General features: G+C 47.0%; 8 protein-coding genes across 12 annotated transcripts in view; 4 read left to right on the forward strand and 4 right to left on the reverse strand.

Annotated features, from left to right (window-relative positions):
* Positions 1–56: 56 nt before the first annotated feature.
* BDBG_06127 (DNA repair protein Rad26) lies at positions 57–3,479 on the reverse strand. Its single transcript, XM_002622901.2, has 2 exons — positions 2,414–3,479; positions 57–2,348 (listed from the first exon to the last, which is right to left on the reverse strand). The coding sequence occupies exons 1-2, from the start codon at positions 3,032–3,034 to the stop codon at positions 540–542; spliced, it is 2,430 nt and encodes an 809-aa protein (XP_002622947.2). The 5' UTR covers positions 3,035–3,479; the 3' UTR covers positions 57–539.
* A 51-nt stretch (positions 3,480–3,530) lies between these two features.
* Positions 3,531–6,888, forward strand: BDBG_06128 (phosphatidate cytidylyltransferase). The gene is made up of 4 exons (XM_031722465.1): positions 3,531–4,059; positions 4,152–4,524; positions 4,599–5,404; positions 5,519–6,888. Exons 1-4 carry the CDS (start codon positions 3,910–3,912, stop codon positions 5,558–5,560), a joined length of 1,371 nt encoding a protein of 456 aa, XP_031579693.1. The 5' UTR covers positions 3,531–3,909; the 3' UTR covers positions 5,561–6,888.
* BDBG_06129 (cyclin) lies at positions 6,171–9,104 on the reverse strand. Its single transcript, XM_031722466.1, has 5 exons — positions 8,812–9,104; positions 8,637–8,718; positions 8,426–8,554; positions 8,031–8,358; positions 6,171–7,932 (listed from the first exon to the last, which is right to left on the reverse strand). Exons 1-5 carry the CDS (start codon positions 9,042–9,044, stop codon positions 7,529–7,531), a joined length of 1,176 nt encoding a protein of 391 aa, XP_031579694.1. The 5' UTR covers positions 9,045–9,104; the 3' UTR covers positions 6,171–7,528.
* Positions 9,105–9,188: 84 nt separating this feature from the next.
* BDBG_06130 (zinc finger protein 497) lies at positions 9,189–12,936 on the reverse strand. 3 transcript variants are annotated; one of them, XM_031722469.1, is made up of 4 exons: positions 12,296–12,936; positions 12,028–12,221; positions 11,169–11,509; positions 9,189–11,080 (listed from the first exon to the last, which is right to left on the reverse strand). In XM_031722469.1, exons 3-4 carry the CDS (start codon positions 11,321–11,323, stop codon positions 9,532–9,534), a joined length of 1,704 nt encoding a protein of 567 aa, XP_031579697.1. In that variant the 5' UTR covers positions 11,324–11,509; positions 12,028–12,221; positions 12,296–12,936; the 3' UTR covers positions 9,189–9,531. The 3 variants fall into 3 exon arrangements, with proteins under 3 accessions (XP_031579697.1, XP_031579696.1, XP_031579695.1); XM_031722468.1 differs by having other exon boundaries at positions 11,169–11,579; positions 11,645–12,221; XM_031722467.1 differs by having other exon boundaries at positions 11,169–12,221.
* Positions 12,937–13,399: 463 nt separating this feature from the next.
* On the forward strand, positions 13,400–14,316 carry BDBG_06131 (auxin-induced protein; the record flags this gene model as incomplete). Its single annotated transcript, XM_031722470.1, has 3 exons — positions 13,400–13,506; positions 13,568–13,572; positions 13,658–14,316. The coding sequence occupies 3 exons, from the start codon at positions 13,400–13,402 to the stop codon at positions 14,314–14,316; spliced, it is 771 nt and encodes a 256-aa protein (XP_031579698.1).
* A 112-nt stretch (positions 14,317–14,428) lies between these two features.
* Positions 14,429–19,495, reverse strand: BDBG_06132 (armadillo repeat protein). 3 transcript variants are annotated; one of them, XM_031722471.1, is made up of 6 exons: positions 19,185–19,495; positions 18,598–19,066; positions 16,803–18,472; positions 14,715–16,658; positions 14,513–14,598; positions 14,429–14,446 (listed from the first exon to the last, which is right to left on the reverse strand). In XM_031722471.1, the coding sequence occupies exons 2-4, from the start codon at positions 18,914–18,916 to the stop codon at positions 15,645–15,647; spliced, it is 3,003 nt and encodes a 1,000-aa protein (XP_031579699.1). In that variant the 5' UTR covers positions 18,917–19,066; positions 19,185–19,495; the 3' UTR covers positions 14,429–14,446; positions 14,513–14,598; positions 14,715–15,644. The 3 variants fall into 3 exon arrangements, with proteins under 3 accessions (XP_031579699.1, XP_031579700.1, XP_002622952.1); XM_031722472.1 differs by lacking the exon at positions 14,429–14,446 and having other exon boundaries at positions 14,523–14,598; positions 18,598–19,070; XM_002622906.2 differs by lacking the exon at positions 14,429–14,446 and having other exon boundaries at positions 14,523–16,658.
* Positions 19,496–19,651: 156 nt separating this feature from the next.
* BDBG_06133 (cyclin-dependent protein kinase regulator Pho80) lies at positions 19,652–22,219 on the forward strand. The gene has a single exon (XM_002622907.2). The coding sequence runs from the start codon at positions 20,203–20,205 to the stop codon at positions 21,454–21,456; it is 1,254 nt and encodes a 417-aa protein (XP_002622953.1). The 5' UTR covers positions 19,652–20,202; the 3' UTR covers positions 21,457–22,219.
* A 401-nt stretch (positions 22,220–22,620) lies between these two features.
* BDBG_06134 (uncharacterized protein) overlaps positions 22,621–23,548 on the forward strand; it is a gene marked incomplete at both ends in the record, with an annotated part of 1,812 nt that continues 884 nt past the window's right edge. The window contains 3 exons of the mRNA XM_002622908.1: positions 22,621–22,717; positions 22,866–22,917; positions 23,041–23,535. Of these exons, the coding sequence (XP_002622954.1) occupies positions 22,621–22,717; positions 22,866–22,917; positions 23,041–23,535 (644 nt within the window). The remainder of the gene's footprint in view (positions 22,718–22,865; positions 22,918–23,040; positions 23,536–23,548) is intronic.

Consider the following 23,548-nt stretch of genomic DNA (forward strand, 5'->3'; position numbering starts at 1 on the left):
TCATGCTCTGCAGAATATTTTCCTGCTCGCATCAATGTCTCCAGGGGCTATGAGCAAGGAGTGACGTCAGGGGGAAGACCCGGTCACATGATTTTCTAGATCTTAAGCAAACCAGGGGCTTATTCTGTCTGCTCATCATGAGCATAGCAACGTTTTGAATATATCAGTTGATGTATTTCACGCCTACAGCTAAATTCCCCATACCCATAAAATAACATATCTGACTGGCGCCTTTCAACCACGTAGTTTTCAACTGCACATGTATAAAACGCCTCACTCCTATTAAGCCGTTCATTAACATAATATTTGCCCTAGTTACCCTCTCATTATATAGAGCCAACATGACCATTACACAAAATAAAGCAGTTCCAAGCGCCATAGTTAGATAGGGGATAAAACACACACAAGGCAAAGTAAACGCTAAATCCGCCGACAATAAACGACATAAAACACCACCTTCATCATCTTTAAACTCATAGAATACCATACCCGTTGCATAAAACATAACCATAAGCATGGGCCATTAGACACCCCCCAAATCACTCCAAACTCTTCACCCGAAACGCCTCCAGCAACGCCTCCGCCTCCTGCGGATTCACCGCCTCCTCCAACATCTCATGCGCCATCTCAACCGTATCATCCTCAATCCCCGCCTCCAGCAATGGCCCCTCACAAAACGCCAACCGCGTCAGCGCAACAAGATGCTTCTGCGTTGCGCCGGGCACAACACGCAGTTTCGCAGGAAGGTTCACTTCGTCGCGGAATGTGCTCATGATGCCGTATGCCAGCCGCGTCAGGCCGTTGACGAGGGCAACGTGTAACTCGCGTTCGGGCGGGTTTGAGTAGAGCGCGTCCAGCTCGTCGTGGATGGAGCGGAAGACGCGCGCTAGTGCTGTGGGGTGGAGAGCGAGGAGGCGGCCGGCGTGGTTTTTGGAAGGGGAGGGGTGTGGGGAGGAGAAAGCGAGGGTCGTTAGGAAGGACATGGCTTCGATGCGGAGGGTGGAGATTTGCCAGGGTGTGTAGGGCTTTTCACCCTCGTCGACGTAGGGTTGTTCGCTAAGGAGGTTGGCGACGCGGTCTATTATGTAGTTTTCGTTGGCGGTTTGTTCGGCTGGGGTGGATAGGAGGGGTCCGAAGGAGGTTGGGAGGATGCTATATGAGAGGAGGTTTAGGGTTATGATTATGTCGTCGATAGGTTGGTTGGAATTTAGCATTACGAGGATGAAGTCGTAGAGGATGTTTTGCCAGAACTTGCGTTGGGCGTCGAAATCGTGTTGGCAGCTACTGGCGGCTAGATAAAGGATGTTCAGGGCTTCGGTGGAGTTCACCTGGTGATGTAGCTCGGACTGGGGTGTCTGCTTGATCTGGCCAAGATTTTGGTGGGAAACTGGAGAGTTGCGGAATCTTGCAACGCCGTTGACGTATCCAGATTTAAGCAGCACGGGAAGGAGGTCGTCGATTAGTTGTGGTACAATATTTGAGGGGTCTAGGTTGATGATATATTTGATGATGGCCATGAACATCGCCACAGGGTCGTAGAAAGACTCCTTCAGTGCCCGGGACCAGAGCGATATTATGGCCTTTGCGTATTCAACTGCGTAATTTTCCGAGGATTTTGCAGTTGTTGCTTCAAGAATAAAGGACGAAAACATTCGCCCTGGTTCAGACGGAAAGGCGAGTTTGGTAAATATCTCCAAGTCTCGTCCTTTACTTGGATAAGTCTTGTGGTTGAGGATTCTCCGCATAAATCGCACATTGCGATCTTCCATGTTAGGCTTGCGTGGCCCGGAATCAATAACCATCGGCTCTGCCGACTCGCTGAAGTCACCTAGGTTGGTCTCAAATGACTGGCTCAATTCCAAGGTAGGAGCTTTGATAGGAGAATCATCGATTGCTTTACGTTTTCGCCCGCCAGACACTGAAGGGGTACCTCGTTTTGATCTTCTGCCAGCAGACTTCGTAGGGGATAACATAATTTCGTCATCATCAAACCCATCCCTAAGGGGGAGAATCTTGGACTTCTTTGGTGTTAGTGGAGGGTTCTCCTCCAATTTGGCTTTGGCCTTCCGCAGTTCATTCAGCTTCTGAGTTTCATCCTTCAGATCTTGTTTCAAAAATGCATTTTCAGTAGTCAGTAATTTGCTTTCCATCGTTGCAGCCTCTATTTCTGCCTGGTACTTCTTAAGCTCATCTGCCATTTGCGTTCGTAATGTGCTCAGTTGTCGACTATGTGCCTTTTCGACTTTTGCTTGATTTGCACGAATTATAGCAATTTCTCCAGCTTTAGCTTCGGTCATAGATTTTGCAGCAGCCAATTCTTGCGCAATTCTCTCGCGCTCTCGAGTTAACTGTTTTTTTTGGGAGTCAGAAATTTTGGTTACCTTCTATAGAGGTGGTGGAAAAATGATCGTACCTGTTCAATCTGCTCCTTCATCGCTTCGATTTCAGCCCAGACTTCCGAAACTGGTGCTGCGGCGCCGTGTTCCTCCCGCGCCGCATCTGTAGTCATATCTTCCATTCCACTCATAATGATGGTGTTCCCAAGTGATGCCGCATGCTGGGCGGCAGGACGGGTAATATTTCCATTCGTCATGTCCCTTGCTCCTTTGTCTGGACATAACCCAGCCTCTTGGCCCCCAGGATGTAGTCTGCCATGCGAAATATTTTGTTGAAACACTCTATCTTGTAATTCAACCGGGTCCGGGCCACAACCATCATCTAGGACTCCAGCGTCCAAATCCTGAAAATCCTCATCTCCAAAACTCAATGGCGGGCGCAGGAGCCGCGACGGGTCCTGCAAGACCGGTCCACGGCTGGAAGTATGGCTGGCGGTCCGGGAGAGAGATCCACGCGCCAGGGAAGCAAAGCTGGGGTTTCTGGGCTTTGGAGGGGCATTGTTGCTGGCGTTTCTGGAGTCAGGTCGTTGCTGCTGGCTAGCCTGGAAGGCATTCCGCTCGAGCTCTAGAAGGGTTCCGGGAGGCAATTCGTCAATTCCATCGTCGGAAAAACTGTCATCGTACTTGTCGTCGTCCATGCCATCTGGCAGCGATTTCTGCGGGGTAGCTTGCCCGCAAGCAGTTGTCGTGCTCTGTTGTTGGTAAAGGACAGTACAGTGAGGAATATATCAATAATACTGTCGCCCTATCGTTGTAGCACGCATTGTATTTATTATCCAATGCAGCTTGTTCGCAGGCAAGTAAGTATAATGCGCGAAGAAGCACTCGAGGGTGGGTGGGGAAATGTGCGAGATCGTGGCTTGGATTGTTACCCCAAACCCTCGTTCGACGCGGTTTCTTAAAATACAGCTGGAGGGGGGATTGACTGTTGAGAGACTGTAGTTATTGTTATTATGTTCTGCAGGAATCGCGAGTTCTTGAGATATTTTACATGTAAGCTGGCTGATGTGCTGTGGGTGGTGCGGACAACGAGACGAGGCTGAGCGCATTGGTTGGTTATAGAGATAAATAACTATAGTTAAATAAATAATAGATAATCCGTAGTTACAAAGCATAACTAAATAGTTAAATAAATAAACATCAATATTTCAGCAGCAGCGGGAAGAAAAAGTAAATATATTTATTCTGACATTATTGACTTGCAACAACAACAACAATAATAATAATAATAATAATAACAAATAATAGAAGAAGAGCAATCTACCAACACAAACTAGTTTATCTTCTTCTATTAAATAACTCATTTCCTCCTCCGTCATCCTCGGCGGAAATTGTTGTTCCCTCCAGCTCTCTCTCCCAACCCGCTTCATTTCTCCAAATTCCTGCTCCCACCACCACCAACCACCAACCCCGTTGCTCCCTGTTGCATCTGTCCGCTCTCCAGCTACAAAGGTCGTCTGGGATCTCGAGACGCCTCGTTTGATATCTCTAGGCCTATCCATTCTATTCCGCCATGATGGGCAGGCCGCGAAGAAATGTCCGCTTCCAGCATCGGGCCGCTACCACCGACGCCAGGCAGAGCTCCGACCTCAGTGACATATCAGAACCCTCCAGCCCCGGCAAGAATGGCGCTTCGAGGGGGAATGACAGGCCTTCGGAAGAGGTGTGTCTCGTTTGAATTTCCTGCTGTTGAATTTGCCCTTGGATATTTTGATAGCTGACCTCGTTACCGTTCGTGTTCTTTGGCTGTCGCAGAAGCCCGAGAGTCCCGCCGTCTCTGAGTATGAGAAGAAGAAACAGACCTTCATAACCCGAACGATATGGACGTTTGTTATGATCGCGGGCTTCTTCATTGCCATGTTCTCCGGCCACATCTATCTCATCGCCATCATCACCGTTGTCCAGATCATTTCGTTCAAAGAGGTCATTGCCATTGCCAACGTCCCCAGCAAGGCCAAGAACCTCAAGTTCACCAAGGCGCTCAATTGGTACTTCCTCGCCACGACCATGTATTTTCTGTACGGAGAAAGCGTAATATATTATTTCAAGCACATCCTCCTGGTCGATAAAGTGCTGCTGCCCCTGGCGACGCACCATCGCTTCCTCAGCTTCATGCTCTACGTTATGGGTTGGTTTATTCCTCGGTTACACTGGCAGGGATGGAGCACGCTGGATCCGTTGCTAATCTATGTGGCTCCTCAGGTTTTGTTTTCTTTGTGGGATCGCTCCAGAAGGGGCATTATAGATTCCAGTTTACTCAGTTTGCCTGGACACACATGGCTCTCTACCTTATTGTGGTCCAGGCTCATTTTATCATGAACAACATCTTCGAAGGCATGATCTGGTTCTTCCTTCCTGTGTCCCTTGTCATTACAAATGATATCTTTGCGTACGTCTGCGGCATCACCTTCGGCCGCACGCAGCTCATTAAACTCTCCCCCAAGAAGACCGTTGAAGGCTTCGTTGGCGCGTGGATCTGTACCATCCTATTCGGCTACGGCATGACCAATGTGCTCATGAAACATAAATACTTCATTTGCCCCGTCAACGATTTAGGCTCGAACGCCCTGACTGGTTTAGAATGCACGCCGAACCCCGTCTTCACGCCGCAGCCATATCAGCTGCCGACCTGGACACCCTGGACACATTCGCCCCCCAAGACCGTCTACTTCGCCCCCATGCAAATCCACATCTTCGTCTTCGCAACCTTCGCATCCCTAATTGCTCCATTTGGCGGCTTTTTCGCCTCGGGACTGAAACGTACTTTTAAAGTCAAGGACTTTGGCGAATCGATCCCGGGCCATGGCGGCATCACCGATCGCATGGACTGCCAGTTCATCATGGGCTTTTTCGCATACATGTACTACCATAGCTTTATTGCGGTGTATAAGGCCAGCGTGGGGAATGTTATCGAGGCGTCCATTAACGGTTTGACGGTTGATCAGCAACTAGAGGTCATTCGGGGCTTGAGCAAGTACCTATATAATCAGGGCGAGGTTTCTGAAAATGTGAGCAAGAGAAACAAAAGATTTTTCCCGCACCAAAACCCCCATTTTTTCTCCTGATGGGTATGTGACGTTCTTGTTAATGCAGCTACTGACTCTGTTGACTTTTTTGCTTAGATGCTCGAATGCCTCAGCTCAGATTTCCGCCTAAAACGATAATAATTCGCCATATACAGTATATATAATTTACATAGCTACTGCAAACACTTACTCACTCTTCCGGATGATGATCAAACTCTCCCACCCGCCTTAACCCCAGCAAGTCCCCATCTTGTCAAACGATATTATTTATCCTCACACTCTTAAGTCCTTGCCTTGCAGACTTTATCCTCCTCGGTTGCTGATTCCCTATTTTGTTTATTTTTCACTCTACTGGTTATAAACACTGTTTACTTTTTATTCTTATTTGCCGTTGCATTCTGGTGATGACGAAAACCCAACTCTGGACTCTTTCTCTTTTTTCCGATGCATTTGCATTTATATTGTGTTGTTTCTTTCCGCGGTCGCATAAATTTATTCCTTTTCTTTCTCTTTTCTCTTTCTTTTTTCCTGTCGGCTTCGTCGGGTGCGGTCAGGTTTAGGTCAACGACAACTCCTTCTAGGCTTGGATTTCTCTTGATTTGTTTGATTTATTGATAGTGTTAAGTGAGATTGTTCGAAGAGTAGCGTGGGACTTGATGCATGCGCAGGCAAGGGCCTGCACCTATCAACAGAATTGTGCCCTTTTCATTAGTTTATTTTATTCTTTTCATTTCTATTTCTTATTTCTCTCTTCTTCTATTACTTTTTCTAATTCTATGACATTATAAACTCACTTTTTTAATTTTCATGGATAGCCATTCCTAAATGTCATTCCATTCCGTCTTTTACCTAAACCTTGCATTTCCTTTCTTTTTTCCTTCTCTCTTTTACGCCTTTTCTCTTCTAGGTTTATATTTTATTTTCAAATAACGTAACTTTCTACTTTCTTGTATCTTTCCTCCTGTGGGTGGGGTGAGAATGGGGTTGAGAGTTGCACAGCAAGAAATGAATTTCCCTTTTTTCTTCCTTTTACTTTTATTTTTCCCTCCATATTTCTAACCCTTTTTAAAATAACTGTTTATTTGCATGAATGTAATTTTTGTCAGAGAGAGTGTGTGCAAAGTGGCATGCAGCAGAAAATGATTGATTTAATATTAAGTTGTAATTTTTCTATCGTTTTCGATCTCCCCTACGTACTTTGTACTTTGCGCAAGGCAAGAAAGAGATTAATTTTTCGATATTGCAAAATGGCTCTCGGCAACTTCGTACATACTTTAATAGCTTGGAGGGGAGAGTGGTTTTGTGCCTGTGTACCGACGGAATATTTTCATCAGTGTAATTAATAATAGCGTGTTTTTAGACATCTTCTCTACTGCGTTCCCTCAACGTGGGAGTTGGTATATGAATGGTATATAGTACCCCAAGTTCAACTTCGTCATTCTCCCGGTGGTCTCCCCCCCCCTCTCCCCTTCTGATATGTCAACTAGTTCGTGGATGGATGGTTAGATGTAATGTACATACATGTACAAGATGTGCATTTCTGGGGGTATAAGCAATAGGGTATAAGAATGTAATAGAATAATCCCACGTGGGGTGCTGGCTAGAATTTCCTGAAGGTGTATGTCTGTTCAAGCTGTGCGGGATGCGTTTTTTATCCAATGTGTTGTGATACATGTTCAAGCTGCACTTTCGCTTCGCCCAGTGTCCATTCGCTTTTGGATTGGGGGTGTCAGTAGAAAGTGGAGCGCGCGCTGGTATCATTGACCGTCCAGCTCAAAGAGTTATGTAGCTGAGGTGGCGGTTTCGAGGTAAAAGGTCAAGGGTGATGTTCCTCTATGTGAACGCCTTTGTGATGGAGATGGTGTTGAATACGATGGCCTATGGCCTATGGCCTCATGGCCATGACGTGATGTCCCCGCGCGAGAAATATCATCGTCCTGTGGTTTGATAATACATCCAGGCACCGCTTGAGAGACTCATGGCTCTCAACCTTTCCCCACTCAAAGGCTGGATGGATGCACTTGCGAGTTGCTACGCATGCCAACGAATCATGCCATCTCAAGCATAGTGCACAGAGTTTGTGACGTGTCGAGATAACGGCCCAGCCTATTCGTCCACTTCATATTCCTCCATCTCCACCTTGAAGTATTGCGCCACAGTTTCCCGTTCCGCCTTCACCTGTTCAGGATAGAGCATGAATCGAAGAGTACCTTCCCGACCCCGTTCACCTGCCTTGCTTCGTGATTCATGGGCGGCCATTGGAGTTAGGGGGTTGGGCAGGCGTCCGTTTTTGGGGCCATCACCATTGTACTTCATCCCGTTCGATGCTTTGACCCCATTGGCGCTTGACTTTTTGGATTCCCAGTAAGTGAAGCGGGGAAGCTTTTTGGAATCCGCCTCTTGATTGAGCGGTATGCGGATGTTGAGGAAGAGATCGAGGGGGAAATCAGGACCGATGGAGGTTGAGCTGCGGTTGTGGGTGTAGAGTTCGAGCAAGTCGAGCATTGTCTCTGCATCGAGTGATATTAGCGCCGGAATTGAAACGGTGTAATGAGATTATTCTTTTTGCTAGAGTAGGTGAGGACAAAGGAGTTCAGTCAAAACTCACCCATTATTTCTTCGCGGGAAGTCAACCAAAGTCTATATACCCTCCCGGACTCAACGCGTTCGTGCCGATCGTTGAGAAGTCGGCCGGCCAGTTCAAGACAAGCAAAGGCCATGGTTGCTGAAGTCTGTTTGAGAGGAGCAAAGGTCCGGTAAAGATCAAGGCTCATGCCATAGGCGACTCGCGATGTTTTCGAGGTCTTGTCAAAATTAAAATGCTTTATCAGTTTCACAAGTGACTTTTGAGGGTGGCGGTTCCGAAAGTCAAACCCCGATGACTCTAGCATAAGCCGCTCCAGGCCTATTATCCCGCGTGAATGGGATTCAAACAACTGCGGCGTAATCTCATGTCAGTAGAGCAGAGGAAAGTGGGAGATGCTACTGAAGAAGGGCACCTACTGGATCATCTGCAGATAGGTGTTCCGCTGGTGGGAGCTTGAGATTGTATGCTGAACATAGGATATCACGCGATTTCTTGAGAGTGTCCTCAATCTTACACGCAGTAAAGAGTGCTGCTGCCGCCGCATCCTTTTGTCAGGTCAACAGTAAGCATGAGAAGCCAAAAATAAAATAAAAACAGAAGTAAAAATAGATGAGGGATCAGACATACGAGGTAGTTGTACTCGTTGTCAGGGTGCACAAGCCTGAATTTATGATAATAAATGGCCGCAGTGTTGAAAGTGCGGACTGGTCTGTATGGGATATATCAGTCAATGATCGAATTGATATTAAAATATACATGTAATAAAATAAAACCATGGAATGCATAGAGGAAGTCTACAAACAGATGAAGAGCTTTCCGGACATTATCGATCCAGGTAACGCCCTGGAGTCGAATGTTGTCCTCTCTGAGCTGGTCGACGCCAGTGGCTGCTATACATGCGTGGACAGTCCGTTCGAAGATAAATGGCTTCGCAACCTGGATATAAGAGGGATGCGGCCCTGGGGGGGAAGGAATATGTGGATGAACATTATTATTTGCATCCTGGCGCGAGGACTCACTCCTCGCAGGCGCCATTTTTTATATTGTTATAGAAAACACCGTCACCGACATATATCTTGTCATTCCTGTAGTTTCTTGCGCTGGATGAAGAACAAAAAGCTCACGATGCCGGCCCTGGATCAATGGTTTCTCCGGACCGCAGTTCAACCAGCGTTGAGCCTCGTCTTTAACGTCTTGACTTCTTGACTTCATGTCAGCTCATAAATAGCATTAAGAACACCGGGATGAGCTGTTTTGGTTATTTTTAGCATTGGTGGCTTGATTGTTAACTATTGTTCCAATTTATTTCCCCCGTAACCTCAATTGCTCCCGCCTCTAGACCCGCTCCATTAGCCCACTCTACATATCCGGCATTCTCATGTGCTACATCCTAGACTCCACGAAGAAGAAAAGAAGTACAAGGAAAGATGATCATTTCATGAAACAAATTTCCTGACAGGATAATCCTGTTATGTGTTTAACCGCCTCTCCTTTCTTAAAGTCCTAGCTCAACACTTTGATATCACGCGATGGCTGCGCCCTTTTTGGCATGTTTGCCGGAAGTTCTCTCATGGGTTAAAAGCGCCAATCTATCCATGAACTTACGATCGCATAGTATGCAAATGTGATGTGATTTTGCCTTATGTGTTTCCAGGAGACCAGATGTCGGGAAAGAAAGTTTGCAGCCAGCCTCCGGGCATTTGTGCTTATGGGCCACGCCGGTATGGCTTTTCTCGCTCGCCCTGTCTGCAAATACTTTATCACATCGTGAGCAGACACCATGACTATGCTCTCGCTGATGGGCGTCCCGGCACTCTTCCGTTACGAATCCAGCTCCACAGGTAGGGCAGGCAAAGTTGACGGCTTTGTGGACATTAACGTGTTTGGCCCGGCTCGCTTGGTCCCGGAAGCAGCGTCCACATTCGTCACAATACGCATGTTTGGTTGCACTCTGGTGCATGTTCCGGCTTTCCTCGGTCGCGAAACTTGCCTTGCAGATGGGGCATGCAAACTTTGTAGATTTGTGAAGACTGGGGTGCTTAGCATAACTCTCCCGGTCCAAGAAATAGCCGCCACAATCTTTACAATACCCGTGACCTGTCAGGCGTTGATGCTCTCCTCTCTCTTCCCAGCTCTTATAGGTCAATTGGCATTCTATACATTGGAAGTTGTGCATCAGCTGGATATGGAGTTGGAAGAGCGAGCGGTCGTTGAAGAAGCTTAAGCATAATTTGCAATAATTGTGCTCGTACATGATTTGATGGTGCTGGAGACCAATAATTGTGTTGAAAGTAGCCTCACATTCGAAACAGACGATTCTCACCCCAGGAATTTCTTGCTGCGTTGGCTCTGGCGCCTGGTGGTACTGACAAAGATATTTGGGCTCTGCAATTGCTAGGCCGTCTAATTGCTTCGTCTCGCTATGCTTAGCCCGCTTAATTCGATCTGAATTTTCGGATTGCGGAGTATAGAACCGCGTTGAAATGCTTGAATCTTGTGACGCTTCGTCACTGTTAGTCGGAGCTTTTTCTTTATTCACGCCCATCTCAGGTTGCGCTGTTTGCATCCTCCCTGAACATTTCACATCACTGTGCCCGTTATTGTTCTTGACTTGGTGTGGGATTGTAGAAGGCGAAGTGGACGGCATAGAGTTTTTAGTTGGATTCAAGAGAGAGTGTCGTTCCCCTTGTTGAGTTCGTTTCCTAATTGATTGTATCAAAGCTTCGACTGCTATGTCTAAGTCACTAGGCTTCTTATCTTGCTCACTGAGATCTATCAAATCTCCCCCATTTTTGATCTCCGGCTGATCGGGCTTCAGAACTGGCATACTAAAATTACGACCTCGAGGACTGTACACTGGTTGGTAGCCACTCTCTGTCTTGCTCTCGCTGTCCTCGTTGCTAGTTGTCTCGACAGTTATAGGGGTAATTCCGCTGGAGTGTGGAGGGATATTCTCGTTGCCCATGTTGTTGTGCGCGGAATCGCCAGTGCTGTTGGAATTCTCTTGACGAGGGCATAATCCTACGGCAGTGTCGGCATCCTGTACCATGCTCCGACTTTCTTCGAATTGCCTGTCCATGTACAGATTTTATCATGTCAGTGATACTCCTATCTCTCAGGGACCAAGCTAGTTTTAGTTTCTAGACTTGTGCTTTTTACCTAGGGTGAACGAGTCGTCGATGACTTCTCACAGCGCACAGGCTATCGAAGGTCTCATTGCAGTTGACACACTGCAACATTTGGCCTTTCTGGATATGATGAAGATAATTTTGGTGAAATTGCAGGCGGATCCCGCACGTAGCGCATTGGAACATCTTGCGCAGTGGGACGAGACCCTAAGCTGCGAGGTTAGGGAGCGGGAGTAGAGAGCGTTTGGTAGGAGACGAAGTAGATAGATTTGGGCAGGTATCCAGGGCGTGCAATGCAAGCATGTGAATTGAACTGGAGGGTTTCCGTACTGAATATGTCCAGTTCAAGGTGAAGCAGCGTTCCTTGCTAACCTAAAGATGAAGAGAGAATGATGAATAGGCCTGAAGAATGATTTTCGGTACCAGGAGGAAAGAAAGCGATCTTAAAAGCAAGTGAGACTATGGGACTATTTCAAATGGGAAACGTCGCAGCTGCACTTGACATACAGCATAAGGTTGTTTGTGAAGGTTCCAGCGCTTTCTTACATCTCGTTTCTTTTTCCTCCTCCTCCTCCTCCTCCTCTTCTTCTTCTTCTTCGTCTTTGTCACTAACACGCCGTCTTCATCTAGCAACAAAGATGATATCCGCTACATTCTCCATGACAAACTAAGCGCAAAGATACAAAGGGAAACATTTCATCTCTATGACGTGCTAAGGATCCTTCATCTCTCAACTCCTGGTTGGTCCCACTGCTTGAGACCAGCTGGGTGAGGATAGGAGAAGAAGGGGCTAGATGCTAGAGAAGGATAAAGAACAGCGCTCGCTGATGCAAAGAGAGTATCTTACGGGCTCTATAATCACTTTCCCAAAATAATGGAATGCCACACACCTTGGAAGTTGCTTGCCCATCATTTACGCAGCTCAGTTTATGCATTTGAGTGACTGTATTGGTATATGTCGGCCTTCTTTTCTTTCAGCGGAGTTCTGCAAATAAAAGTTTTGCACTGTGTCTGGTTGTTTTGTATCCAAATGGCTGGCTCCGAGAGGGAGTTAAACCGCTGGTAAATGAATGTGTTGCTAATCCTACAAAATGTACTCAGATAATCTTCCTCTGTTTCTGAACCGCAGGGATCTCACAAATATAACTCTGAACATACCTTTTGGATTGTCAGTGACTTTTCCACACGACAACTTTGCGCAGTATTACACTTATGATTCTCGTCCAAATGATATCAAATCTGCGGGGGTTCATTATGTCCAGCTCCTCAAGATGCGCCATTTTAAGTACGCGTATTTGGATTCGTCATTCTAGCCGGAGCCTGTTATGCCACGCTGGATGTTGTCTTCTTGGGTAAGATATTTTCCTCCTCGCCTACCTCGAGCCATAGTGTGCCTCATCCTCAGCAGGGATGATAGAGAGGAAGCTTCGGAAGGATCACAAGAGCGTTGACATGGATAGCCAGCACATCGCCAGAGAGTAGTTAATATATTCGAATCGCTGGACCACCAAAACGGAGAGCGCATCCGGGAAACCAAATACCGAACATAGGGAATATACCGGCAATCTAAATGACCTAGAGTTGCTCTTTGTCAGTCACCTAATAACAGCCAAGTGATGAACACAGAAAACATGCGTAGAAGATTGCAGTTGTAGTGTTTTAGCAGCTTTTTTTTGCAGCCAATTCATCTAGCCTTGTCTTCACGTAAAATACACCTACCATCCGAAAACGAATTTTTATCATCCACATGGCATCTGCATGCTAGGCTAGCTATGGATGCAAGTAGGAGATGAGATGTAGTGCGAGTGGCGTAGCAGGTTGTAGTATAATCCCATGAACAATAATCCGGCAATGAGGGCGATTGCCGGAGTCTGGGCCTGGCGCTGGTGACAAATCCGCCCAGGGTTCGGCAATCGCGTCGCACTGCCGAGTCCCCGCCAAAGCCCGTCAATACGAGGGCGGCTTGGATTGCATCATAATTTGGCTGCTGCTAGTCGGTATTGATTTCAAATTCAAAATGGGATTGTTTTAAGTTATACGAAGACAATGCGCCCATTTGCTGGAGTACCGTACCACTGCACTCCCCACCTTGACCCCTCATTGCATGTATGCTACCCATATATATAACTCTGTAAACATTTATATATATCGTCGATATCCTTCCTTCTGGCTTCGATAATCTCCCTCATATATTCAATTCGTCTACTTTGTGTGTTAATTTCGACGATCCTGCTTCAGACACTCCAATCCAACCTCACAGCCATGACCCAAATCGTTCGCCATCCGGTTGCAACCGGTGCTGCCAAAATTCTTGCGGGCAAACGTGCGGCTGAGCAGCCCTTGAAGCTATACGCTGGCTGGTTTTGCCCGTATGTTTCCCCATATTGTTTTCATTCTAGTCTAAATCAATATGCTAACCTAAATGTCTAGATATGGTACGGAAAAGACCTCTCGAAATCACCAAAAAATATCATAGCAATCCCTATCCAAGAAAATAAACAACTAACTTAAAAAAACTAGTCCAACGCACCTGGCTCGCCCTCGAAGAGAAGAAGATCCCATACCAATACATCGAAATAAACCCATACGACAAATCCCCCTCCTTGCTCGCTTTGAACCCAAAGGGCCTCGTCCCAACCATCGCCGCCCCCCTCCCCAACAACCAGGGCACAAAACCTCTCTACGAATCCAACATCATCAACGAATACCTCGAAGAGGCCTACCCAGACCACACCCCACATCTCCTACCCAAGGACCCATTCGAGCGCGCCCGCGCCCGCATCTGGATCGACTTCGTCGGCGCCCGCATCACGCCCTCCCAACGCAAGATCCAGTATGCGAAGAACCAGGAGGAGCGGGACGCAGCGCGCGCAGAGTTCCTCAAAGCCATTAAGGAATTTACCAGCGCGATGGATCCCGAGGGCCCCTATTTCCTTGGCAAGGAGATTGGGTTGCCGGATATTGCGCTGGCGCCGTGGGTGGCTAGGTTCTTTTTGATTGAGAAGTTCATTGAGGGTGGGACTGGGATTCCTGCGGAGGGGAAGGCGGGGGAGGATGAGAGCGTTTGGGCTCGGTGGTGGAAGTGGGAGAAAGCGCTTAGGGAGAGGGATAGTTTTAAGAATACGATGAGTGAGAAGGTGTATTATGAGAATTTGGCGACGCAGGACTGGGCCCGGTGAATTTTTTTCCCCCTCTTTTTTGCTTCTTCGTCGCTTTTTCTCTGGAAATAAAATTTGTTTAGGAAAGTTATGTTAATAGTTTTTTCTCCCCCTTTATCGTGTTTGTTTGACTCTAGGACGGCCGGTTTCACTACTTCTCGCATTTGATTCAACATGCTGGTTTCCGTGAGATATGAGAGACCAGGCATAAACTAACACTCACGGGGAGAGGTTGTTTGTGTATATAGTGACGGGAGTGAAAGGACGAGTTCGTATCCAAATTTACTACCTATTACTATCCCACTGGACGCAATTTTCAGAACGGGAATGAAAAAGTTCTCTGGAGTATAACCAAGTAACCAGAACAACAGATGAAAGAAACACAGCCGGGATTCAACCTCGGGAGTTCAACAACTTACCCTAGGTACAGTAGTTAATTGCTCGATCTGTAATAAATGGTAGGGTGGGAAATAAAATGATAAATGTAGCTACGAGCTCTGGAAACTGTTACGCCACCTAGAAACGGGCATTCACCCGACATGTTTAATAGTTACAGTAATTTTTTAGGAGAAGAGAAATGGAAGACAGTAAGGAGCTATACGCCAATCCGTGATTCGCCCCTTGTTAATATTTTTAAAGCATAACAATGAAGAATTACAATATACCTTGTTGGAAGAACTTAGTGCGCCGCTGGCATTCGTCTCCCTTGCTCACGCGCTGCGTCAACTTTTCGGATTTTTTTTTTTTCTGTTTTTCTTTATCCGCGATTTTTTGATATTATTTCTTTCTCTCTGTTGTCTCCCCGAACTTTCTGCCCTATTTATGGAACTAGGTGTATACATGTATACAACCAAAAAAAGAAAGAAAGAAAGAAAGAAAGAAAGAAAGAAGTTGAGCAGAATAATGATGTTCGGATAGAGCAATGAATGGGATTTCCTGAAGATTAACGCGGAGAGAAGGAGGGATTCGTTCTGGCGAAGAGTATCTAAGGTGATGGATAAGGAGGAAGAAAAGGGCTCCCTGCCGTGAAAAAAAGGTCGTCTCGCTATAAAATTGGATACGGAAAGGAAATTTTTCATCGCAGGCTATGGGAGTCACCCTACATAGGTTTTCAGAAAATAGAAGAATAATGTCATGGAATAGGTGTAAGGGAGGAGCGAAATAGGTGGAAGGAAGAGGGAAAGGAGGCGTGGGCCAAAAAGCTACTTAAAAATAGAACGAAGTTTTTCGACATGCAAAAATGACACGAAAAAAAGCCGATCAATTGAGTTACCAGTTTAAAAATAACACACAAAAACAACAATCGCTCCCGCTTCCATTATATAATTTCGTGAATGCTTCTGATGATGTCACTGAAGCAAAGCACGCATTAAAGTTAAAGCAGTTTTGGTCCGCTCTTTCACATCTGATTCGGGATCGTCCTCCAAACTTAGGAGCTTGTCCATCACGCCCAGACCCTTGAGTTTTATTGCCCGCTCGCGACAGCCGTTGTGATCCATCTGGTCATCGGCAATTGTCAAATTGATAACTACCCACACGCAGTTCACCCGCACTTGTTTGTCCGGGTTGTTGAACAGAGGCATCATGAGTTTTAGTAATGTAGGGTGCTGAATCAATAGTTGCCGATGCCGAGAGAGACCAGCAGCGATATGAATCATGATATACGTAACTGAGCAGAGAATCTCTGTTGGCACGGGAATGGACTTGGATGAAGAAGACGCGGAATCTTTGCGGCCGCCATGGTTGAAGAGCGGTTTTGGGCGCAACTTGTCTGCAAGAATGTTGAAGAGGTCGTTCTGGCCCACTTCCTGGAAAAGATAATCTATCATCTCTGGTGCTCCTACACCGCAGATCAGATTTCGGAGTAAGTCAAGCGTCTGTTCTTGTACCTGCAGATCATCCCGTCGAGCTTGTTTTGTTTGGTCAATGTCGCCGCTAACAGCCAGCTTCCGCCGCCTGGAATGGTCAATGAGAGAAACGTCAAGGCCCGTTGGTTTGGGTGGCATAACGGTGTCTGTCATTTTATGGTCTCCATCATGGGATGGTGCCGTTTCGCCTTCAGCCCCCTCCATAGGATTGAGAATGTCGACTCGTCCTCCAGCAGAGTTTGGAGTTCCCATTCCAAGAGACAACGTACCGCCCACGTCATCTACTTTCCGCCGGATTGGGGGGTCGCTAGGATCGTGGCAAATGACCTGCTTTAACCACCCAGGTTCAAGTTCTTCAACTATCTTCATTTTAATGTCGTTTGTGGAGTTGTAAGCAATATGCTTCAACGCCCAAATAGATTCTAGTCGTAGGTTAGTATTGGATGAGTGTGAATGTTCGCAAAGTATGGGTATCATGTTCGCTCCGATAATGGCCTATAACATGCATCGTGGTTAGCGTTAAGACGACCAGGCAGCAGACAAAGCGAGCAGAAAGAAGAGAAAATAAGTCCTCTACATAATTTATATAGAGAATGAATGAAAGAACAAGGCTAAAGGAAATAAAGGAATTTGGCATACATCTTTCATGGGGCTAAAGTCCATTGCCAAATTACACACCACGGACGTTGCGGCAATCTGTACGGCAATATCCCGATATTTGATCAGTGTAAACATTGGAGTAGCCACACCAGCGTCGATCAAGTTCGTTCTCAGTGCGCTCACGGATCGCGTTAGGGATCTTGCAGCTGAACAGGCTGCAAGTAGCGTTGAAGGTGGGTTGCCATCGAGGGCGTCGATAGACTCGTCTTCATATGGCTTCATAGCATCGATAATGTATGGCACGACGCCATTGTCACAGATCATTCTTCGGTAATCTTCCTTAAAAAGGGATAAAGCAGCCAGGGCTCTGAGAACTACCTCGCGAACTTTCATTTTGTGGTGTACCATGGGAGAACAACCGCGAGGTCCAAGACACAGTTCTGGTTGAGTGGGTTCGGATGCGGCGGATTGTTTATCTGCATTCCACATAGGCTTCCCAGTCTCCGCAATTGCGTTAAAGGACTCCTTTAGCATCTGTGAAAGCTTCGGTATCGCCTCGCCTTCGGCTGCATACTTTTGGAGTTCACGACTATCCATAACCAGAGACGCAAGAATAGCTGGAGCTTGTTCCTTGGCTCGTAGAGTAGTCGATATCAGCCCGTTTTCATGAACACCGACATCTTCAGAAGCTTCATAATCTTTCTCAAATACGCGAATAAGGAGTGGGATCAACAGGTAACCGAACATTGGTACTCGATGCTTCTTCGCTAATCCTAATCGGAAGAGAGTTGTTGCCAGCATCGCCGCCGCGAGACGAGTCAGACCCGATTCCGCCAGGATAACAGTGAACAACCATGATATGAGGGCGCTTTCCTCCTCATCTGACGCAGACGTCTCGGAAAACGAAAGGGGCGGACTAAAGAAATTGCCTTGTCTCCCAAATGAGGTATGGGAACCGAGCGGTGGAAAATTTGAGTTCTTAGATTGTGAGACTGGGACAGAGGGGAGAATTGCGTCGATTGGGTTCGTGGCACTATGGCGAGGAACGGCGAACCCCGAGAAATACGTTGCTCCCCATGGCGACTTCTTGATATCATTAGGTGAAAATTCGGGGATCTGTTTGGGAAACACAGTTACCACCGCTGGAGATGAGATAAAGTGCTCTGCGCGAGACTTTGAATTTTGGACTATTACGGTAATGGCTCGGAGAATAGGAGCTAGTTGCGCATTCGGTGGTGCAGCAGGAGGCAGGGTCTTCAAAGTGCCCGGATCCATAGTATTATTTTCCGCGCCAGGAAGCACAAATCCCTGTGCGACCACAAAGGTAGAGAGTTTGAAAGCTAGTGCATCCAGAACGCCAGACTCCGCCAGCACAGCCTTGTGGCTTTCTTCGACACATGTCTCTGCGATTAAATTTGCAGCAAGGGCAACAGACAGCTGGCTAGAAGATGAGGAGGTCGATGTCGAGCTGATTATTAGTCTACGAAGAGTTTCGACATGGTGCCGAGAGTAAAGGATTGAAGATAGTTGCTTCGCATGCGACAAGCTTTGTTGCTGATATAGCGGAAATTTACCGGCGATTGTATTCAGAGTCTCAAGCACCGCAAGGGAAAGTGATGGGTCGCAGTCTTGTGCTTGTGAGGACAATATTGACAGTAGTAAGGGAAAAATGTCACCCGCAGCAATGGGAGATATGAACGGTGGGCCCCCTATTCCACCGACATTAGATTCCTAGAACTCACTTTAGGGGACATGAGGTTTCACTGCAAACACATTCTTCTTCGAAACGAACAGCGTAAACAGAAAACGGCAAGCGGGGCGAGAAACTGCGTACCTTGAGCTAAGCTGCCAATGATTATAATAGCTTGTAAGCAGGCCTCATCCTCCTCCGACCTACCGCTCCTTCGCCCGGCTAAGTATTGTTGTTTAGCATGTCCATTAACCTCTCCAACGATAGACTTCTTTCCTGTACCCCTGCGGCCCGCTAGGATTTGTGATAATAATGGAACGATGCCCCGTCCAACCCAAGCTTCCTTTCTTTGATCATGCCCAATTATATCATTTTTCAACAGCCGCAGAGCCGCAATCCGTGAAGCAGTCGACTCAGGATTTTGGATATCAGAGATAATATGAGGAGCAGCCGCCCTCGTCATTCTGGAAATATGGATCTGCGACTATGAAATTCGTTGGGAAATGGATGCTGAGTTCCAGGCTTCGGAGTGAGGAGGAGACAGAGGAAACGCCGGGTTATGGCAAGAGTTGGAGTGTTGGAGACGAGGGTGGAGATTTGGGAGATATTTGATCTTTCTTACGTATCAAGTCAGCAAGGAGGACTGTTCTGCAAGATGACTTGGCCAGACAAACAACACCTGGTGCTGGATGATTGATGGGAGCCAGTGGAGGATTGTAAATTGAACTAACCGGAGCTTCAACCGAGCGGATTGAGAATGCTTAACTAATACGAAGCGCCGAGGTATTTGCCATATATAAGCATGTACAGTACTTTCAAGCAAGTGAACTTGAAGATTGAAAATGAAATAATGTCACACAACGAGGAAGCTAATTAGGTGTGCATATGAATGGGTTGGAGTGTTGGCGTCGGATGTTGCATTGTGTCTCTTTCTATAGATGTCCGGTTGTCTCCATTCTCCATTTCTTGATAGTTCCGTCCTGCGATGACATGATGCGACGCTTATATAAGATATTAGTCAGCAAGTTAAATATCATGTGATGCGCTTGATATTGTAGGCACTTGGGGCAAAAGAGCTCAGTCACCCGGATATTGCCCGACAGGGTTGGATTTTAATCACGTGGCTAAACCATGGCCGAAACCTTGGAAGATTTTCTCTCCTCATCCAACCAATGGGAGCGCGGACCTTGGGGGGGGCACAATGCCTTGAGCATCTTAGTCAGTTCTTATGTCATCCATTGGTTTGCCCCAATCACAACCTCTCCAATAAACCTGGATGTGCGTTCGCGATAGTCTCCCCCACGCACGCCCACGAAGCCAGAGGAGACGTCTGAAGAATTGTGCGCACGCCCCCATTCAACCGCCAGCAATATGCCCGAGTGAGCGGCTGGTTCGATAAGAGACTTTTGCAATCCCGAGCCTGGCAGTTTGTGTCACCCCGTCTCCATAGAGCAAGATGCGCCGTTGCGGGTCGTCTGCTGTGTTGGAAAGCTCTGGCTTATTGGCTTCTCCCTCTTCGCTTTCCGCTCCCATTCTTCCTGCTACGGTTTCTGCCGTCGCTGCTGTCGCTGCTGCTGCTGCTGCGACTGTTGATCCGGCTAGGACAAGGACCGGGTCCCTGGCGCTGTCTCCATTTAAAAGTGGCAGGGCCTCCAATATTCCCCAGACTACTCCCGCCTTTCCTGCCCACACTTCCCGCAGCGTGCGCCCACGTGCTCCCGTCCTGGTCGAGATCTGTGAGCAAAGGACATGATAGCGTCATCTCCCACGTCGGCAGCGCTTCTGCGCTCTGATTCCACCCGTTCTCCCGTCAATGCCTTTCCCGGCCGCCCGCATTACTACAATCCAACCGCCACCGCCAGCAGGAATAATAATAATAATAATAATAATAATAATCATAGTAATGACCAAACAACCGCGGCTTCCCCTTTAATAGCCCATTCCAACCCGCCTCATTCTCCCAGAGCCTCACGGCCCGGGCGACGCTCGTCTGATTCTCACAGCAGTTCGGGCGTCGAGGAAATACGATCAGCTTTTCGAAGGCAGACTGTAGATGCGGGAACTCAATATTCTCGCCCGGCTACCCCAGCAAAAAACAAGCTGATACAGTCTGCCTCCGCGACTACTAGTGAGACGATAATTCCAGATTCCACCAATGCCACCTCTGAACTTGCTGCTTCGCAGCAAAGCCAGGAAAGCCGACAGTCACAGGCCGATTCGCAAATGTCATCGACTCTCGTAGGATCGAAACGCAACACTCCTGATACTTCCAGTCTTTTGCCCACGGATGGCGACAACCCACTATCAATTGACCCTGACAGCCCAGCCGAATCTCTGTGTAAACGACTACGGCCCGAAAAACCCGCTGCGAAAGTCCTTCCACGCCGTTATGAAGAAACGAATCCCCGTGATCTCGTCTTCCTGATCTCCAGCATGTTAATGGAACTTATCCGTTTTAACGACCAAATACCCCTTCGCGATGGTCGCCTCACACGGTTCCATTCGCGCAGTCCTCCCCGAATCTCGGTTCACGACTACCTCCAACGTCTAACAACACATGCCACCCTTTCCCCTCCTATCCTTTTAAGTATGGTGTATTATATCGACCGACTATGTGCTCTTTACCCTGCATTTACAGTCTCGAGCCTCACGGTACATCGATTTTTGATCAGCAGCGCTACCGTGGCTAGCAAGGGTCTCAGCGACAGCTTTTGGACAAACAAGACCTATGCCAGAGTTGGTGGAATCAGCGTCGCTGAACTGGCGCTATTAGAACTGGAATTTCTCTGGCGGGTTGAGTGGCGTATCGTGCCTCAGCCTGAGGTCCTGGTGGATTATTATCAGCGCCTCGTCGAGCGATGTGACGAGTATGTGATACAGCCGGAAGACCATATTGACACCCTGTCTACATCGACGAAAGAGACTGCTACCTCATCTACATCGATTGCGCGAAATGGAGGAAAAGCCTCTACGACGATTAATGCGACTCCCAAAACAGAGTAGGGATCTGAAGTACAGCTATTTCTAGTTTACCCTATCCCGCTTAAAACCACCACACTTCTATTTCCCATCCAGTTGTTTCAACCCTTGTTTGGTCCTTATCGTTAATCGCTAACACCTGCACCGATGGGACGAAGAATTCAAAAAACTATGGCCAACATATCTCCTTGAACGAATGTCGATTTATCTAGACTCCCGAGCGTAATGCTGTTCTCTCTCTACGATTGTTTGGTTGTAGATGTGACGAAGCGCACATATATCGAGTATTTATATATGTATATATATACAATGTGTGTCTCGGTTTAACTATTTTTTATTTTTTATTTTTTATTTTTTGTTTTTATTTTTATTTTTATTTTTTCCTATTTCTATGCCTATTTTTCGTTTCAATTAATTTTTTATGTTGATGAATAATTTTTCTTGTTCTTCATCCACCCAGTCCATGCTTTTTCTGTGTTTTACCTTGGACTTGTTATTAGAGGAGGTGTGCCTTGCACGGAAAGCGCATTTTCAAAACGGTGGGGATATGGAACAGTATATAGGCTTTCATTGTTCTTCAGTATGGCGTTACGTTCCTGTTTGGATTTGCATTTTTCTTTATGAGTTTTGGTTAATATTTCCCCTTTGATTTACCTCACTCTCCCTCCCACGACATCGGTTGGGAGAGATTGGTCAGTTGGTTGGAGTAACGCGATAGAGTTGCGTGACTTTGTTTCATGTGTATTTAAAAAAGAGAACAAAGAAAGATCTCAATAAATTATTTCCACTCTATATTCTCCATCTTGACTCTCTATACAGGGCAGTGCCATAGTACCTATTACCTCTTGAGATAATCACAACCTTTTATATATCGCCGCCAATCGATGGACCCCTAATTGGAGATCACGTGATGATGATTTTTAGGGCAAAGTGACTTCATCCTAAATTTATATAGGGGTCAGGAAGCAAAAAAGGTAGAAGACTGGGCCAATCTAGGATTTAGCGAATCCTCCCCCTTTGCTAGAAATATGGAGTACCCGGCGGATGTCTTGACAAGTTCATCCTATCAATTATAAATATTTTCCACCGATAACACTCACCCAAACCGAACAAGCAAGAAAAGCGCCTGGAAACGTCCGCACCAAAGAAGTCTAGCCTTGAGAATATATAAAACAAATCCTCACAAAAATGGAGATACTCAATCCGTTTAAAGATATCCAGCCGCTACGGGGCCAGGTCTCGTTATTAAAGACAGTGCAAGAGACTCGTTCGGGGAAGGATACTGGTGAGAAATTTTATTCCTTAATTTTCCCCGGCTAAGAGACATAGGAGGAATCCGCAAGAAAAAACATGTCGGATAAGGGACAAGGAAATAGAAAGTCAAAAGAACAAATTGCTGAGAGAAAATTTGCACAATTATATAAAACAAACAGTCGAAGCCTATGTTGCGGAAATAAATATCAAGTCGGCGAGCAAAGTGTTGAAGTTTGTATTTACTCTCCGCCATCCCCGACCTTCTATAGATCCGGGTTGTGGTTAAGGGAGGGGTCAGGAAAACAAAGATACCACCCATCCACACGAGTCTTCAGGCTAACAGCTAAAACTTAGGTTATTGGAGTCCAAGTCCCCCAAGGACCCATCATTATCTCTCACGCATTTGCGCCGCTTCGTGAAGCCGGAATTTCTACCGGAGCACCTGAAAAGGGATTCCGCAGCAGCAGTAGAGGGGGAGGTAGTTGCGGCATCCAAGAGCTCGCAAACTATCTACATCCTCATCCCACCTCCATTACCTGAGCTTTCCCTCTTGGAAACACTCCTGGCACCATATGCGCCCATCTCAGCGTCCTCAGACGCTTCATCTGCTCCGGATGCTGCAGCGTCAGTACCAGCGCCGATATCACCTATCGAAGTCCAATCAATTCGTATACCCCTCTCCCCACCAACCACAGAGGAAGAATCGGTTACATGGTCGCGTACCCTATGGCCGACCATTTTCAATCCTGCTGCCCATCCAATCACCCACTCGCCCCGTGGCCCGCTGCTACTAGACGCGCAGGAGTCTGTGTCTCGCAGAGCGGGCAACTATCTAGCGCTAGCTAGAAAGTTGCTCTGGAGC

Source organism: Blastomyces gilchristii (genome assembly GCF_000003855.2).
Source record: "Blastomyces gilchristii SLH14081 genomic scaffold supercont1.15, whole genome shotgun sequence".
Classification (NCBI taxonomy): Eukaryota; Fungi; Ascomycota; class Eurotiomycetes; order Onygenales; family Ajellomycetaceae; genus Blastomyces; species Blastomyces gilchristii.